Source organism: Blennius ocellaris (assembly GCF_963422515.1).
Source record: "Blennius ocellaris genome assembly, chromosome: 6".
Taxonomy (NCBI): Eukaryota; Metazoa; Chordata; class Actinopteri; order Blenniiformes; family Blenniidae; genus Blennius; species Blennius ocellaris.
The window spans coordinates 23,358,636-23,377,066 of NC_137655.1; the positions used below are offsets into that span (position 1 = coordinate 23,358,636).

The 18,431-nt window shown below is 44.3% G+C and overlaps 1 protein-coding gene across 1 annotated transcript in view; it reads right to left on the minus strand.

Annotated features, from left to right (window-relative positions):
- mcf2lb (mcf.2 cell line derived transforming sequence-like b) overlaps positions 1 to 10,498 on the minus strand; it is a gene marked incomplete at both ends in the record, with an annotated part of 39,019 nt that extends 28,521 nt beyond the window's left edge. Inside the window, one exon of the mRNA XM_080498542.1 lies at positions 10,420 to 10,498. Within this exon, the coding sequence (XP_080354668.1) occupies positions 10,420 to 10,498 (79 nt within the window). The remainder of the gene's footprint in view (positions 1 to 10,419) is intronic.
- Positions 10,499 to 18,431: the final 7,933 nt, after the last annotated feature.

Here is an 18,431-nt window from a genome sequence, read left to right on the forward strand (position 1 = left end):
TTAAAATATATCTGTTATGTCTTAAGCACTCTTTGTGTCTATTCAGCACGGCTGGCTGAGTATTTCAGTATTTACAGTTACTGTCCATGAAGTTCAATGATTTGATCACATTTATCAAAAGAGACATTATTTTGCTCTGTGGTCCAAGGCTGAATTGGAGGACTTTAAATTACAATAACAATGACTATTTCAATTGTATGGTATTAATTATATACAGTATATGTATGTGAATAGAAAGGCTATAATATAAATCATAAAATAAAGGAATCTAGTTGCAAACTGCCATCTGAGCTGAGCTGCACCAGATCTGGAAAAATGCTTCTAACAAAGTGGGCTGAGCATCGGTCATGTTAATATTGCTTAACTTTTCACCGTGATAGAAATATACACATTCAACCTGCAGCAAATGTTTTTTGCCTTTTGTACAAATAAACAACCACCGTTACTGAAAATAGTAGTCTCTACAGTGCTGATTGGTTGGCGGGTATCACATGCCACTACGAATAGAAAACACATTTTTCAAAAAAGCTCACTGGCATCACCAAGCTTTACTCACTAATATTTCCCTGTGTTTACTGAAGCAGGTGGTTTTAAATCTTGCATGACAGCAGGAGACGTCCGAGGTTCACACACAGATTACACTAATCTACCGTGATCAGGAACACACACACACACACACACACACACACACACACACACACACACACACACACACACACACACACACACACACACACACACACACACACACACACACACACACACACACACACACACACACACACACACACACACACAGTGCTTCCCATCTTACACCGTTTTGTAAATTGTGCTCATGATTAATGGTTGGACCTGAAATTAACACGTTGTTTACATCTTTTTCAGTCCACGGGGGCAATCCATTTCTTCTCACACAAGAAATAGCTTCTTTTTCCTGTTTTCTTTCAAAAGCGTCGATACTTGATGACGTTTCCTCCTTAAAAATCAATGGCGTGGAAGTGACACAAACTAAATGGCCACTCCTGTGGTGTTTTTGATTTGGCAAAGCGTCATTGTGATATGGATATGAGGCCCACTCTGCCTGAGGTGATCACACACAAAGATGCAACTGTCTCGCCAGCCACAAAGTGCTCACACGCTCCCCATGTACTTGAGTTCACACGGTAACCCCCCCTCCCCAACCCCCCTGTTCGGTTTCCACTTTCTGACCTGGCTCCACTTCCCTACTCAGACACACCTTTCTCCCAGAAACTCCCACACAAATCAAACCCACCGACTCCAGTAAGAGCAGCACCTTGTTTCTGCCAACAGGTTCTTCTGTTTCTGAAAAATCCCCTTCTGAACCTCTGCTTTGAACTTCAGCTTCATTCGAGAGTCACTTTTTATGTAACAACTAACCTCTAAAGGCCTACACTGCATAACATGAGAATACCTTAACCGTTTCTTTAGCTACGAGTTTAAATCCACACTTTATATAAATGTTTATGCAATATAAAACGACCCTCGGCTGTGTCAGACACAACTGTACTTCTCACAAAAGGACAGACGGCAAAACTCCTCCAGTGTCTTTCCTCGATCTTTCGCTGTATGTGTCAGCTGCATGTCTCCGTGATGTCACAATCATTCACCACAACAAAACACAGCAAACATCCTTACATCAGCACGTATGATGGACGCTACAAACAAGAGTTGAAAAATTACCCTTTAATATAAGATTGAATTACATATTGAACAGGAAGAAGACATCTAAAACTTTGTTTAAAATGAACAAAACTAAAATAAGATAACATAACACGGCTTTCTCACATGTAAACATGCCCTTGCATACACACCACCGGCTGGTTGAAGCGCTTAATGATCTTTAAAGGGCTGAAGGAGGAGATTAGCGTCCACTCACGCTCACGTTTGTGGGTGACGAGTCAAGTGTTAGTGGGTCAGAGTCACACACCTGGACAGACGGCCACTACTGACACAGATTAAGCTGGACGACAGCAGAGGACTGAAATCCTGCTTTACCAGGAACCAAAATAAACCCCCACCAAAAATGAACAAAGATAGACAAATAAATCCAAATGAATCTGGTAATGTCTTGTGCTGCATTGTTTTGAGTCGAATCCCCGCAAGCAAAGCCTCTTCTTCAGACGTTTTAAAAAAAACGGGAAGGTTCAGTCTGGGTTCACAACAGACACACACAGGGCGACAGAAGTGTGATAATGGACTGTGACATGTAAACCAGGATCATCACATTTCTGAAGTGCATGTAAACACGGTCGTATCTGATTAGTGCAATTATCTGATTACTCTCAGTTATCAGAGTTTGTTAATCATTCAAACAGGCTCTCTGTTATCTACAGCGCCCCTTTCAACATGAGCAACAATGCAGGACACAGAGTGATGCAAAGCTTCAGATTTCAGTGAGCAATAGACTCCATGATTTATGCTTCCAGTAGATTTAACGGACATCGTCTAAATCTTCCCAAACTAAAGACTGAAAGAAATAATCAGCAGTGGGCAGGTGAACAGCGTGTTGGGATCACAGAGTGGTAAGAAAAGAATAAAGCGACAGAAATAAGAAGCAATGATAAAGAATGTAATAAAAGAAAAAAATGTGTGAGAAGTGACACCTACCACTCAGCCAGTGACAGCGACAGGAGAATCTGTAATAAGTTTCCACTTCTTGGATAGAGATCCGGACAAGACCTGTGCTCTCACCTGAACACAAACCTCCCTCCAATGCTGCCTCCAGCTCACTTCTACCATCAATCTCTTCTCCGCACTTCCATTCACTCCTCTGGTTCTCCGCTAAGCACAAATCGGCCCCTACCTCCCCCTCATCGCCGGTCTTTCTCTCCTCCATCTCCCCAACATTGGCACATTCCACTGAACCGACGACCGCATCGCCTCCTGGACTCGACTGTGAGTCCGTGTCCAAGCAAAAGCAGGAATCTAACCGTGCCTTCATCAAGGAGTTGGGCCCTGCCATCTCCTCTCCTCTCATCCTCCCGTCCTACTCGGTATCTCTGCAACATCTGGTCAACGCAGCTTTACGAAAGGCATCAAAGGAAACAGTTCCCCCGCTCATTCTGACTCCACCTTTCCTCCAAAGTCTCCGTCAGGCTGCAGGTGCCCCACAGCCTCCGGACGGCCGTCAGTCAGTAACTGAGAGGACTTCCTACCTGGATCTCAGGTTACATTTCTCACATACAAAAGCTACAGTGTCGCGCTCGACCCCACCCTCGCTCCTTTCTCCGCCACCTCCATCCCTCCCCTCCCAGAGCAATTACATGACAGCCACCAAGTCAAACACAAAGTCCTCAACCTGCTGAGATATGTCTGACTGACCTCTTTCAAGGGCCACGCCGAGAGGCTTCATTATCAGACAAGAGCAGGGAGAAGATATGCAGAATCAGTCGAGTCACTTTGGTCGGAGCCGCACTTCTACCTTAAACTCACAAAAACCCCGGGATCCTCGTCAGCCTTATCTCAGGACTAAAAGCACAAAGCCTCCTTTCTACCCCGGCCCATTCAAACACGGCCGGCATCCCCATTTACCCGTTCGCTGGCTATAACCATTCAAAGCCTCTATTCTTGTTTACTCCACTCAAAAGACCCCATTCTTACAAACTTACTGAAAGACTTAATTATAACAAGATCCCTCAAAGACCGACGTTGTCTCTCAACAGAAAGTGGCAATTTAGATTCCTTTTCTGTGACTTGGGCAAAAGATACATTTCAGCAGAGAAAAGCTCCTGGGATGTGATGTTGTATCTCCCGATTCAGCCTTCATACTGTGGCTTCTGATCCAGTCTTTACTTATTAGCAGGCCAGTGTGGCTTGTGCATGAAAGCTTCCATCTGCAGGAGTTTGCGCGACGTAGCGGTCAGTGTGTGTGTTTGCCCTGCAGCCGAGGGGACGGGTGAGGTTATCAGTGTCATAAACCTTGAGAGATAAACACTGAAGTCTGGAGGACTGGACAACTTAATGCAACACAAGAGGTCAAACAAAGGGACACTTCAGCAGCACAAAGTCTCTAATTTAGATCAGTTCAGCGTTTAGTGAGTTCCCGAAAATATATCTTGCACATTCAAAATCAAAGTAAAGTCATATTGCATGTGTAATTCACACTAACGTTTGTTTCCAGTCTGGGAAGAAGACCTCCAAATGCATGATTAGTTTAAAACAGTACATACATCGCACAAGCTATTATATTCTTCATGTTATCACATCATCTTGAGATTAGTAAAATATAGCACTGTGCCAAATTAAAATCAACAAATGATTGGATGAGAGAAAGCCCAAGAAGAAAGTTTGAGGAGAGAATGTAAAAGTATGAATGCAAAATGCATCTTCAGTAATGCTAAATGTGATCCTATGAACAGTTCAATCACTGCACATTCACATCTTATCGTCCGCCAGTTAATACAACACAGATTGGAAAATGATCCTGAATAAAGTGTTAGTTTGTTTTTATCCGAATTCTCTTCAGAGCTTAACGACTTTAACAGAGGTGGCAGGAAAAGAAAAATGTTCCTCTGAAAAACCTCAGCTTCAGGTACAACCAAGATGCACATATTGCCTATTTGTTCTGCGCATGGACAAACGGGCAGGTAAAGCAAAAAGCTCTGTACATTTAGTGACATCCTGAACAAACCAAACTATTGGAGTACGACCTTGGTGTGAGACGATTTACACCGCGCCAGCAAGTTATTGGAAAACGACTAAAAAAGCACAAAGACACAAAGGATACACCAAAATAACACCCATATGTCCTCTGACTCACGTGTGTGATCCCATTGAGGAGCTTTCTTCTTGCCTTTCCTCACCATCCTTTACTTTGTATGTTTAACAGCTCTTTTTCACACTAATGGCAAAAAAAAAAAACCCCAAGGTCTTAAAGTGGCCGCAATCTGGCTGGAAATACACAAAAGTGAAAACTCAGCAGCTTCAATCAGCAGTTCCCATTCCTCTGCACCAGCTCATCTGCTGGGAAGATGCTGTGTGCTGCAATTTCTGCACCAGCTTGAAGAAGGGCACGTTTCCCTGCACAACTCTATGGCCACATCTTCAAGCTGGAATTTATGCGCACACAGAATTCTTTGTGCATGTGTCATGTTATGTGCAACTTTCCGCCGCTGTCAAGGTGCAAACACAGCTGAGCGGGGACACACACACACACGCACGCACACACACACACACACACACACACACACACACACACACACACACACACACACACACACACACACACACACACACACACACACACACACACACACACACACACACACACACACACACACACACACACACACACACACACACACACACACACACACACACACACACACACACACACACACACGCACACGCTGTTAAGTCTTACCATCCCAGTCTCTCCAGGAGCTTTTGCGGCTGGCAGGGTTAAAAGGAAAAGGAGAGCCCAGTCCAGAAACGTCTAAGTTCTGGATGAGGTGACCGAGCCTGTTCATGATCCGGCACGACGCCTCGCCGCCCTCCCGCAGAAACTCGTGCAGAGACATGAGAGCTGGCCGCTGGTCTCACACCCCCCTTTAAAACCCAGTATCATCCAGAGAGACCCCTCGCCGGACTCTCAAAGCTCCGCTGCGTGCTCCGTCACACTCCACGGCATCGCTGCCGAATGCAGACATGGGAAGGAGTCTTCTGTCGTCGTAATCTGCCAGGTCACTCAGGGATCACAGTGGCATGCTCTTACAGGCGTCGCGTGGAGAGATTCCTGTGCTGGACACATGCATACTGTCCTCTGCAGAGCCACATTGGGGACTCCGGGGAACGGCACAGTGCAGAGCCAGTGGAGTCAGAAACAGCTGAATCACTGTCTGCACAACCTCTGAAACAAACACTGGAGGTGAGAAGTGGCCCGCGCCGCTCGCTCTCTCACACACACACACACATACACACACACTGGGATATACACACATGCGTTGTCGCCCCTGCAACTATGAATGGAGAAGCATCGGTTTCCAGGGAAGGATGAGAAGGGGAGGAGGGTGGAGTGCAGCAGAAGCAGAGGGCAGCCGGTGGAGCACAAATTCCCTTCTGCTGCCCAGGCTAATTATATTCCTCCCCCGCTTACTAATCTGCCTTTTCTTTACTTCCCACTGTCTTCCCAGATTCTTCCATGCTTTAAATTACGGGAGAAAACACAAGACATTTAAACTCTGACCCCCAAAAAATGTAAATAAATAAATAACCCCCCCAAAAATGAAAACTTGCTCTTGTACCAGGTTCAGGTGTGTTGTTGAACGTCTCCCTGGGGTGGAGGAGCAACCAGAGTTAGTGCACCATGATGGAGGAGGCCGCTACTTGGAAAGCTTTTAAGTTTGTGTGTTTTGTGTGTCGAGCTGCATTGTGCAGTTAAAGCTTGCAAGCGAAGGGCAGTTTGTAGGCTGAGAAAGGAGCTGAGGAGCTGCACTGTCTCACATACTGATGAGGTGACTGCAGGGGAAGAGATGCACAACTCAGTGACATTATCCAGACCCCCCCCCCCACACACACACACATGGATCTCCATTTCCCCTCCTTAAGCAGGTCTGATCCCTCCTTTATGGCATACTTGATCTACAGCCGCTCATCACACTGGTAGCTGTGGCTGCAAATATCACAGTGGTGCGACTATAATGTTGTCGGCTCAGGAAAATCAATGCGAGTCCTCATCGAGGGACGGACACTGTCACCACAACACCCTGCCAAATAGCAGTTTATGTAGAGGCTGCCAGTGCAGGCCGACACTTAAAGGAAACATAAATCGATTACTGCTGATCTTCTTTTTAAAGAGCTACAGCGAACTCTGATTTCATCACGGATCAACTTGTGTCCGTGTGGCCGTGATCATTTTCTCCAAGTGCTCGAAAGACGCATATTAAGATGATTAGTGACTCAAAATGAAATACAGGTTGTGTGAGAATGCACCCTGGGTGTTACCTGCCTTTTCAATTTTTAAATAATTTATAAAAAGGATTCCAAGAAGCACAGTACAGAAATATCTACTAGGATTCCATATTTAACTAGAGGAAACAACCACCGAGCTTGCACACGTCTTGTTTTGTTATAGGACTACCGTGTCTTTCTTCTCATGTTAAGCCGGTGTCACGTCAACTCTCCACGTGGCTGCTGGACGAATCAAGATGATTCTGTCTCATAGTGTTGTACTTCTGTCTGCCTGCTTCTGATCTTGCATGTTAATGTTGTGACTGATCAAGACGAGGATAGTTCTTAGTCTTCGGCTGCTTTGTCTTCTCTCAAAGTCACAAATTCGTGGTTACACCTTCAAGATCTTCAAATTAAAAAAAATAAATAAGGAAAATTAATGGACACAATTTTAGCTCAAAGAAATATGATAGGCATTGTGCTACAATCTACCTCCTCTTGCAGGTTTGTAGGCTTGTGCTAAGATATGGTGAATATTATATTATTATTAACACAGCTGCATGGATTAAAGACTGGAGAGTAGTTGAATAAAAAAAAATCTGCTTATAGTTTATCAAAAACAATTATAGCACACAAAAAAAACACTTTTTGCAGGTATAGTAGTATGTTTGCTAAGTATTATAGTAATGTTTGTGTGTCAGACTGCAGAAACTCTTTTAACAACAAAAAGATTCTGCTGATTGGATCCAATGAGTTTCACATCAGTAATAAGGACACAGCTAACATCTCATTACTAGAGTTCTTTTTTTTTGTAATGTGGAATGAAAGGGCACGCCGCTGAAGCCAAATTATTTATCTTTAAAAAGAAATTGACGCTTTTTGATGGATCAAAGATTATAAATAAACTTGTCCGCCCTGCAAAGGAATTCAGGTCAAAGTGCCTGCTGATCAAAATGCTACGCTTTACGATGGCCTGGATTAAAAAAAAAAAAAAAAAGGTATGCAATGTAGTTTGTGTATTTCTAGTGACTGGAAAATGTGACGGCTTGGACACGCTCACCCCGGCATTGATTCCTCTCACCTTCCTGCCCATTGCTGCCCAGATTAAAACTAACAGTGAGCGGCTGAATCCATCTGGCTGTACACCTGCTTTGCCTGGAGGGATGAACCACACAGATCGCTCATGTTGAAGGAACCCTTGACCTCTGGCTCAGAGAGCAACCCAACACCCGCGCAGTGCTCACAAAACAAAAAAGCCCCACACGGCTGATTTATGTATCAAGCTTTACATTCAAGCAGTACAACGGAGGAACATTTGATCAGGTGCAAGCGGGTGAGATCAAAAAAAAGTGGCGTGGTGCCGAGACGGACGGGCTGCTTTCAAAAACTGCCGTAAATCTCTGCAACTTATCGGCTAGGCTGAACTGCAAAGCAGCGAAACCCATCAGAGAGCTGTGGATATACAATATCACTTAGAACTTTCCTGTGACAAATGAAAACTGCCCCTGTTGCTGCAGACTGGCCAACTGCAAACTGCTGGAGAAGCAGAAACCCGTGAATCACTGAACTGGACGTGTCCCTTTAAATGAACTGGAAGTGGGTCAGATGCCCAGTGGGGGTAGATTGCTCCTTCCATCAGCCATTTACTCTGCAGACAAAAATACACATTTATTTACTATTAGGCGAGAGGAAGTAATTCAACATATATTAGTTGAAGTCGTATTTTCCGTGGGTGCGAGAGAGCTGAGCCCACTCACTGCTGGCAGCAGAGACGGGTGAACTGGAGCTCTGCAGCGCACTCAGTTGCCTAAAAAAAGACATGCACAGGTGAAGCAGCGAGTAAATTTGCCAAGCTTTCACGTTTTGCTGCTCATGATATTAACTCAACCTGCCTGCAGTGAGCTTGAGTTTCTCATATATATTGTGGGGCTTTAGATGAGGGAGAGAGAAGAGAACTTTTTTTTTTTTTTTTACCAGATTATACAATGTTAGTTGACTTTGTTACTCTGAATCTCTCTTCTCCTCACTCTCTCTTGCTCTCTGCTGTCTTCTGTGATCAGCGTTAAACTCTCCTCTGAGCCGATTACTGCCCTCGTCCTCCTGCTACAACACATTTCCTTCTCCACAGAGCCGGGCCCTGGATTCCTGCACATTCTGAAGCCTTGTGACGCACCCCTTCTAAATGACAACATGTCTCCCTTCATAATCGAACCCGCCTCCTCGCTACTGCCGAGCTTTACCCTCCCTGTTGCTGAGAAGGAAACCATACAAATAGAGATGATTGTGCCATCTTAATGTTCATAGCGTACAGCCTCATGACATACGAGAATAAGTCATGGAGGAAAAGAAAAAGGACGTGTCCCTAATATGCCATCACAGAATTATAGAAACAGAATTGGCACGTCATGTCTGTGGAAGTGTGTCGTCAGTGCATGTAGCAGTGTTCATGTCCGTGTCTGCGATGAGTGGATTAAGCAGAGCTCTGTAAATGGATCAAAAGAGAGGAAAGGCAAACATACAAAATTGCATTATAGTGGCATTAGCTTGACAAAGGAGATGAATCTGTCCATTTATCAGAGGCAAGAAATCAAGAGGCTGCAGGAGCAAAGTCAAGATAACTTTCAGACATACATAGAGCACAATGTGGAAATAAACAAACTGCCACCACAACTACATCTTTCTCCCTGAAGCATTTCCTTATTTTTTTTTTGTTTTTTTTGGAAATGGAGTAAAAGCAGACACAGTGGAGCTCCGCACCGACAACAGAGCTGGAAGAAAAACAGCTGCAGAAGCGTGTGAATATCTGAAGTGACAGATCCATGTTATGTTATGGTCAAAGGAGAAACAGAATCATATGTGGGTCAAATTATTCCCTGTTTCTTCCCTCAACACTTTGTAAACATATTCCAGACACAGCGATTGATTAGGGTGGAGTCCTGAAGGGAAGCAGGTCAGAAAGGCAGCCCTGTGCCATTTGCTCTGTTTCTTTTATCATACAGATTACAGAGTTAGGGTTTAGGTTAGGGGGTTACATCCCCCTGACAGGGCTAGGGCTAGGGTTAGGGCTAACCCTAGCCCTGTTAGGGTTAGCCCTAACCCTAGCCCTGACATCCTGCTCAGATGACATGCAAAGAAATGAAGGCTTTGCATATGTGGACTGTTCAGACCAACTGCTGCTACACATCATTCAAGGATCAAATGATGTGGGTCAAAATCTTCCAGATTGTGTAGCTGTGACACAGGTTGCTGGTCAAATACCCGCCTCGCCCGAGGTAGACGCATCATGAGCAGCTGTTAGCTGTTTATTAATCCCAGTTCGTTTTTCTTCTGGCATCATTCACACGATTCTCCTGCCTCTCCTTTATTCACGTACTGTACCAGCATACAGGTCAGTAGGGTGGTCACTATATATGAATGTGTTTGAGGCCGGCAGACATAAACCCTCTGCAATCAAGACTATGTCGACGGGAGACCCAAGCCTATGTCGACGTCGTGGTTGTCGTCACCCACCTATACTCCGGGTGACGGTCCTCAGTCTCTCCAGCAGCTCCCCCACGGCCATCTCCTCCGTCTTCATCCACAGGATCATCCTCCAGAGTGACAGTGGAAGACCCGCTGTCCAGCCAAAAGACGCCGTCGCAGGAAGAAGAGACAGTTTGGCTGCTTATTGCTAACCGACGCCTCAGAGAGAGGAGGGTGGTGAAGGGGTCGACAGAGCGGAGGAGGAGAAGGAGAAGGAGGGGGGGTGGTGGCGACGATGAGCCCAACCAAACCAAACTGAAGATGAAGATGCAAGCAGCGGAAAATTAGCCCAGCACGGCGCTGCAATTCCTTCAATTTAAAGAAGGAAAAAGAAAATTGATGCAAGCAGCTTGGCGGAGGGAGGATGCTGGAGAAAAAAGCTACTGAGGATGGAGATGATGCTGCGCTGACAGCAGAGAGAACAATGCCGACGCTGCTGCGGCCGCGACAGCCCCAGTGACACTGACGACGCCAACGCTCTGGGATGCGGAGGAGGAGGAGGAGGAGTAGGAGGAGGCGCAGACGGCAGCCTCATTCACACATGCATGCATACACATACCACACATGATGGTGCAAACCTGAGCAGAACTGGCAGGGTGTGTGTGTGTGTGTGTGTGAAGGTCACCAGTGCAGCTTCATGCAAACAGTCGATCCAACAGCGACACCCAGTGTGCAAACAAAGGTATAACAGCTGTGTCGTGACACACGCAGGTTCTGCATCACCGATTATGCTGCATCGCCACCATGTGACCAAATGAGGTTACGACACACATTTGTTAGATGCCGCAAAACGTGGTGAGGTCCCACTGTCACTGCGGTCAATGGGCGCTGTGATTTCTCTTCAATACAAAGGATGGATTATTGTTTTGGCAACCTGTATACAAACAGCTTCTGCCCGCTTGTTTACCAAGTTGGAACACTGAGGCCAACCAGAGCGCCAACAAGAGTACCATGAGTGCCTGCAGGCCAAATATAGAAAAGAAGAGTTTTGATAAGGCTCCACCTCTCCTGCGGCCAAATATGCAGTAGTTACATAATCACTGCAGGGTAAATGAAATATGACCTACAAAGTTAAAATAAAAAGAGAGAGAGCAAGAGAAAACTACAGGTTTTACATGTACAATAGTTCTGAATCAAACAGAACAAAGCTTGCACTGAAATGTAGTCAGTTATCTGTAAATAAAATACTAATAACAATAGAAATGTGACATCAACCTTCGAGACCTCTCTGTGTGGAGTTTGCATGTTTCCTCTGGGGACTCCACTTCCTCCACCCATTCTCACCTGCTGACCTCTGGTGACCTCTGGTAACCCTCAATCTGATGAAGTGACGGACGCATGACCTCCTTAGTAACAATAATGACCGATATTGCACTCATTTCACCCAAATTCAGTTCCAAGTACATTTACCGGTACTTAAAATAGGAAAACCACATTAATTAAATGTAAAAAACAAATTATACAAAAAATGTTCCAGCTGTTAAACTCCCTCAGTGTTTACTGATGGAGACTAAAAGCACACAGAGTGGTTGTCCACTCAGCAGCCACTTGATTTATCAAGAAACACCCCTCAGAGGTTTTGGTCCACATCGACACGAGGGCCCCGGGGAGTTTCTGTTTCATCCATGATAAATGTCTCGCTTATAAACTTCACTTAAATCACCTTCCTTCTCCACTGTCCTTCTCAGTTTGAACCTCAGGTAATCCTGACAACGTCCAAATACTTACTTGAACAGGAGTACCGAACACGGTGGTCGGTGAGATGTGTTTTTACCTTGCATACAAAAGGTGTTTTGGTCGCCATGTTGGGGCTTTACGCTTTACGCTTTACGCTTTACGCTTTACGCTTTACGCTTTACGCTTTACACTTTACGCTTTACGCGTGACTGGGCACAACAAGCAAACAGCCAATTGTGGCAGCAGCAGGTTCAAAACTCCCACTTCTCTCTTCATAAGCTTCTCTTCATAACACTTTCACAAAAACAAACAAACAAACAAACAAACAAACAAACAAACAAACAAACAGACATAAAAAAACCGTGTGGCCAGTACAGTCCAACATGCACGAGCGTAAAATGCGCATAAAAAGAAAGAATGGACTTCAAGGATTGTGACAATCATGAAGTTATTCGAGCTTGTTTATATCACACCTTTAAGCTTTTTTTTTGATGATTTAAAAAAATAAACTTCACATAGTGTTTCGTTCGACCATAAAATTATTTTAGGAAATAAATACACCATAATACCACAACAAATACCTTCTACTAAAAAACAAAACAAAACAAGTTTACAACTTAACAAACCGTGTAAGTATTGGGAATAAATCAAGAATGTCAAACTCCCAAACAATTGGAACACCTTGTGGGGATTTCATGTGTAACTGGGAGGTGGGAAATGTCCCACTTCCCAGTGGGAAATATGCATAATTTTGGCATACTTTATAAATGTAGCACACGAGTATTATCTTACTTGTGTCGAACTCAAAGTTACAAATGAAGTCACTATAAATCTTCAAAATGATTATGATTGCTTGGAATGTTAAGAGAAAACTAAATAAGACTCTACAGTAAAAGTATTGTGGCAATAAATTGTACTTGATCAGCTTAATTTCATGGTCGGGTGATGTCCGCTCTGTTGATAACCACAACAAGAAGGCCGTTGCTCGGCTAATCCCCCGCCGGAGGGCTTTATATTTTCTCACAAAGCCAGCTCTAAGGCAGCACACTTGGTACACTAGAGGGTGTTCCATGGGTCCTAGTAGATAATTATGTAGAATCTGAAAGGTCTTCTTCATAAGCTATGTCAAAATACGTCTCCAGAGCCCAAAAGGTGTTTTTATGCACTTAGTGACCCTGTGACCTGATATGCAAATTAGGCCATGGTCACCATGGTGTCCCTTCTCCCCAGGTGGAGTGTCCATGTGTGAAGTTTGGTGACTGTGGGCCCAGGAACTGCTGAGAAATGAGGAGAAATGTTTATATGAAAATACATGTATTGTGCAACCATGACGAGCAAACTTCAGACCCTACCGATCTTCAAGGTCAAGGTCAGGTCACTTGGTGTACTGGAGGTTATCCCTGGAGTGTGTATCATGTGTGTATAATATTTCAGAGCCCTAGCTCAAAAACCTAGGCCTCCAGAGCCCAAAATGTGTTTTTAAGCACTTCGTGACCCTGTGACCTACTTAATATGCAAATTAGGTCAAGGTCACCATAGTATCCCTTCCCCCTCTGAGATGTATCCACATGTGAAGTTTGGTCACTGTGGGCCCAGGGGTTGCCGAGATATAGGTAGAAACGTTCGAACGGACGGACGTACGGACGTACGTACGGAGACTGTTTCAAGATCCCCCTTCGGGGCCTATCAGCCACGGCGGGGGATAATGAAGCAGCATTGCAAGAGATGATGTTTGATTTTTATTGTCTAGTGAATGCCGTTAAACTGAGAAATGGAACTTTCCCAACTGGTAATAAACAGTTCCCAGTGTTTGAAAGCAGCATTAAGTCTTTCGCACGGTGCAGTTCTGCAGACAACCACTTTGTAGGCGATCCAACATCAATAAAATTCCCTCAGTCCAAGTTGTTCTGCCAAAAATTCAAATGCACCGTCCCCTGCGATGGTCGGGTACTTTATTTTTTTTTTATAGCAAACAACTTGGCTGCTCACGACATAAAGGACATTTCTGGCGTTTTAGTCTGACTTTGCTGGCAGTGGAGTAAAGATACCATCTGGAGATGCTCAGCTGGTTTCGCTCGCCTCAGAGCAAAGATGACACTTATCAAACAGAACCAGACAAAGTGAATGGCTGCAACTTCAAAAAAAATTGAGATCAGACCAACTGAACTTGATTGAATTTAATCCTTCGGCCGTTATTCTCAAGTGAAGAAAGGTTACTGAGAATCCACGAAGCTTGTTCTGAGTTTTAACTCAAGACTCCTCCATCTTTTGACGGTCACTCCTCAACTCAGAGAACAAGCCGGAATTCCCAGTAATTCCACAAGTTCCCAGAGAACAAGCGGAATACATCATTATTATTGGTCGGTCTTTGTATTCCACCTGCTTCTTTCCCCGTTTCCAATTCTCCTGTTGTAGCAGTGGTTTCGTTGTTTGTGCTGTCACTTCACAACAAACACGTTTGAACCTGATGGTCAGTCGGAGCCTTTCTCTACACCAACATTTTTTCCCCCATACCTTTCCTTTGGTCCCACACCTACATTACCAATACATGGGGGGTTTTTTTCTCTTGGGAAATCAGTGACTCAAAGATGGCATTTGCTGTGAGGATGTATGTTTCAGAGTTACATTTCCACAACCTGGTGAAATGACGGGTAGTTTTCTTGCAATAAGGCAAGAAAATGGTCAACTCCACCACTGAGTGGCCCTCCAGTCGGTTAAACTGTGACATTTTGCATGTAGGAAAATTAAGGCTCTGACTGCAGTTTGAAAAAATAAAAAAGTGCCTACATTTTTAGCTCTGAAAACTAGCAACCACTTGTGAAAATGCGGAATAAAGGAAAAAAAGCTCAGAGCAGTCTGTAATCTGTCTTTTTATTTCCCTCTTCTCCTCACCTCTTGTCCTTCTTTCCCCCAAACTTTCTATGCAATTTCGTTGTACCTGTTACAATGACAATAAAGTCAATTCTGAAACTCTAGTCTCTTTGAGCAAAGGTGCATTTGGATTAATTTGGCATCTGATATAAATAAAGATCCGTCTTATCAAATAAGTTGGTGGTTGGCGAGCTCACTGCTCCAGGTGTAGGCTGCATCAGCAGTTAATACAAGAACAAAAGCAATGAAATACATGTTGACTGTCAAGGTCTTACAAGACGAGTGTTTTCTCTCTTTCTTTATTACAAGCAGAATGACAATACAGTGCTTTGCCCTCGTTCGCTACAGACAGGCTGGCAGAAAAGTCAATATAGAGGTGAACTTTTAAAATCTTTATCCAAAAAAGAAACCAAAGAAATTTCTCAAAACCTGTTTAGTAATACAAACAGTGCCATACTAAAGGTATGAAGTGAAGCGTGCTGCCCAGAGCACAGAAGTCGAGGTTTCAGACCTTTGCCGGGCTCAGGAGTGACAGGATGAGCACCTGCAGTTGTGCTGATGGACTTAGAAAAAGCAATTTGACATTCGGATCAGCTTTAGAAGGCTGGTGTGATAAACCCATTAAACCCACAGAGGCCGATGCCCACAGACGGTTCATTCCTAGTCAAGTTATTTGGTCACTTCTTTTTATTTCCTCTCTCTCTCTCTCTCTCTCTCTCTCTCTCTCTCTCACCCTCCACAATCTTATTAGAAAAATAACTCGGGGGGGGAAGAGTAAACTAGAAACCTCCCCTCTCTCTTTCTCTCTCTGGGTAAAACTGATCTGTTGTAAAACAAAGTGCAGTGTGTGTAGAACTATACTGGTAAATCTCTAATGAATCATATAATGTAGATTTTGCTCTCATTTTGGTTACAAACTTGAACACATTCTAACAGTTAAAATATAGTTTTCTCTCTGATACAAAAGTAGCAAAAGAAATATTCACAATGGACAACACGGAAAGTAACAAAAAAAAAAAAAAAAGAAAAGTTGTGGGAAATGTGAGCTGTGGAGGACTCGGCTACTGAATAGGTGCGCTTGAGGAGTGAGCCATCACATAGTGAAGGTTAAATAGACCTTACAGCATCATTGTGGTGAGATCGGTACATGCCGTGTAAGGGAAAAAAAAAAAAGAAAGGAAGGAAGACGACAAATCCAGACACAATATGGTGACAGCACAGTGAGGTGGAGCACTGCGTTACGAGCACCGAGGTCTTTCCTTTAAAACAACTGAGGTCAGGATGTTGAGGGCCCACGTTCACTTGTGGTGGTTTTTGGGCTTTTGAGTGGTAAACTAAAAATAAAGAAGAGATCCAGACCTCCCACCAAACAGACAAAATCATCTGTGCCCCTGATTTAAAAAAAATAATAAAAAAAATAAAAAAAATCGAATACCTGGTATTTAATCTATACATGTTGGCAGATGATCGTGTTTTATGAAAATAAACTGTATCAACCTACAAAAATGTGTCAGAATCTCACATTCAAGACTCCCAGAGTCAGTCACTTGCTATGGAACCCGACAGATATGCTTTGGAAAAACGACTTCGGACGTCAGAGATGCAGAGGAGACGTTCATCCACTATGAGCTACAATCCCTCAGCTGGAGGACATGATGGACAAATCAGTTCAACATTCTCCTGGATTTGATTGTGACATCGCCGATTCAAGTCTCCCGCCTACTTACGACCAACGATAGCTATCCGACTACAACGCCCCCGTCTCAATACAATATATAGCTTTTGTTTTTGTTTTTTAAACCTTAAGTTACATCCATACATCAACAGTGACTGACATCAATAGTTTTCAGTACAAAACAGAAAGAAAAAAAACCTCATGGATTAATGCAATACAAAGACAAACCCCTTACAATGTGACAACATCAGCATTCTTACAGTAACGCTTGCATAACAGAGCATGGCAGCAAACACACCAACACAATGCCACATGGAGGAATGCAAGTCATAGAAAAAAAACTAAACAAAACATAAATAAAACAAAAAACAAAAAACCTCATCAGCTCCAAGCTGCGGCTGCTGTTACCCCGCACGCCCACACGGTGGCGACGGCAGTGGGTGCAGCTCTTTCAGGAGAAAGTAAAAGTGCCATGCTAGTTTTTTTTTTTTTCCCTTTCCTTTTTTGTGATGAATGACGTCCGGGACAAAGGAAGATAAGGAAGGAACAACTGAGGGAATAACAGAGCAGCATGCAGAAAGAGATCTGACATGCTACACCCAGAGATAAGACGGGAAACAAAGGACGACACGATCGTGAGGGTAAAAGAAAGTAGAAAGAGGAATAATAGACACGCTGTATCAGACATAGATGCCCTTAGAACCTCCTTGTACTCTCACAGATGTGTTTGGCCTGACCTACACGTGTAATCAACCGACGATGAGTTCGTATGAATTAAGGCAGGGCGGCTAAAAATACTGCACATCCCTCTTTAGATTTTCCCCTTCAACTGATAGGTGTGTGTGTGTGTAAGGCTTTGTAATACACCACTTCTGCTAGTTTTCTTTTGTTTTTTTTTTAAACACCTTTCTCCTTTGGCTGTTAGCCTGCTGCTGCTGCTGTGTGGTTACCTGTAAGGCAAAGGTGTGTCACATACAAACATACAGTAACAGGCAGATTCATGCATACTCTCGCCCACATGCACACGCACACGCACACGCCCACGCACACGCACACGCACACCTAAAGGGCTGAGCTGGACAGCTACCCCTTACTTGACCGGACCATGAACTGTACAGAAATGTTCTTTTTTTTGTGGGTTTTTTTTGGGACAAACATTTACAAATAAGCAAAAAAACAAAAAAAAACAAACAAACCCCAAAACAAAGGGATACAAGAGTGGAAGAACAGGCAAACGTGTGTGAGACTGAAAATGGCAAGGAGGAATAGAAAAGTGGACTGCAGACACGAGACGGTTCCACAGTGTGAGAAACATGTTCGCAGACTTTTTTCAAGTAAGAGTTTGAGCGGGACGACACAGAAACGAGGGCTACAAACTGAAACAAACCAAAGTCAAGGATGAGAATGAGACGTCGGGGGGAGGGGGGGGGGGAAGCTAAAGGGTTCTCAACTCAGGCGGTAGCCCTGAAAATGCACATGGTGACAACGCGGGCCGTCCAGCCGTGCTTCTCGCGTGTTCTGTGGTTCCTTCCAGGCTTCCTTCATCCTTCGCCAGCTCTTGGTTGCACATCCTGGGATCTTAGCGTTTCCGTTCCACAAGTTCCACATACACACGACTGCCGAGTCTGCTCGTGTTTGTGTGTTCACACGGAGGTCTCCGGCCCCGGGGCGTAGTAGGCGAATCCCGCTCCCGAGAGACGGAGCACGTAGGGACTGAGCGAGCACAAGTCCGTCCCTCCTCCTTCGGCCAGGTGGGCCAGGAGTTTGTGGGGAAGAG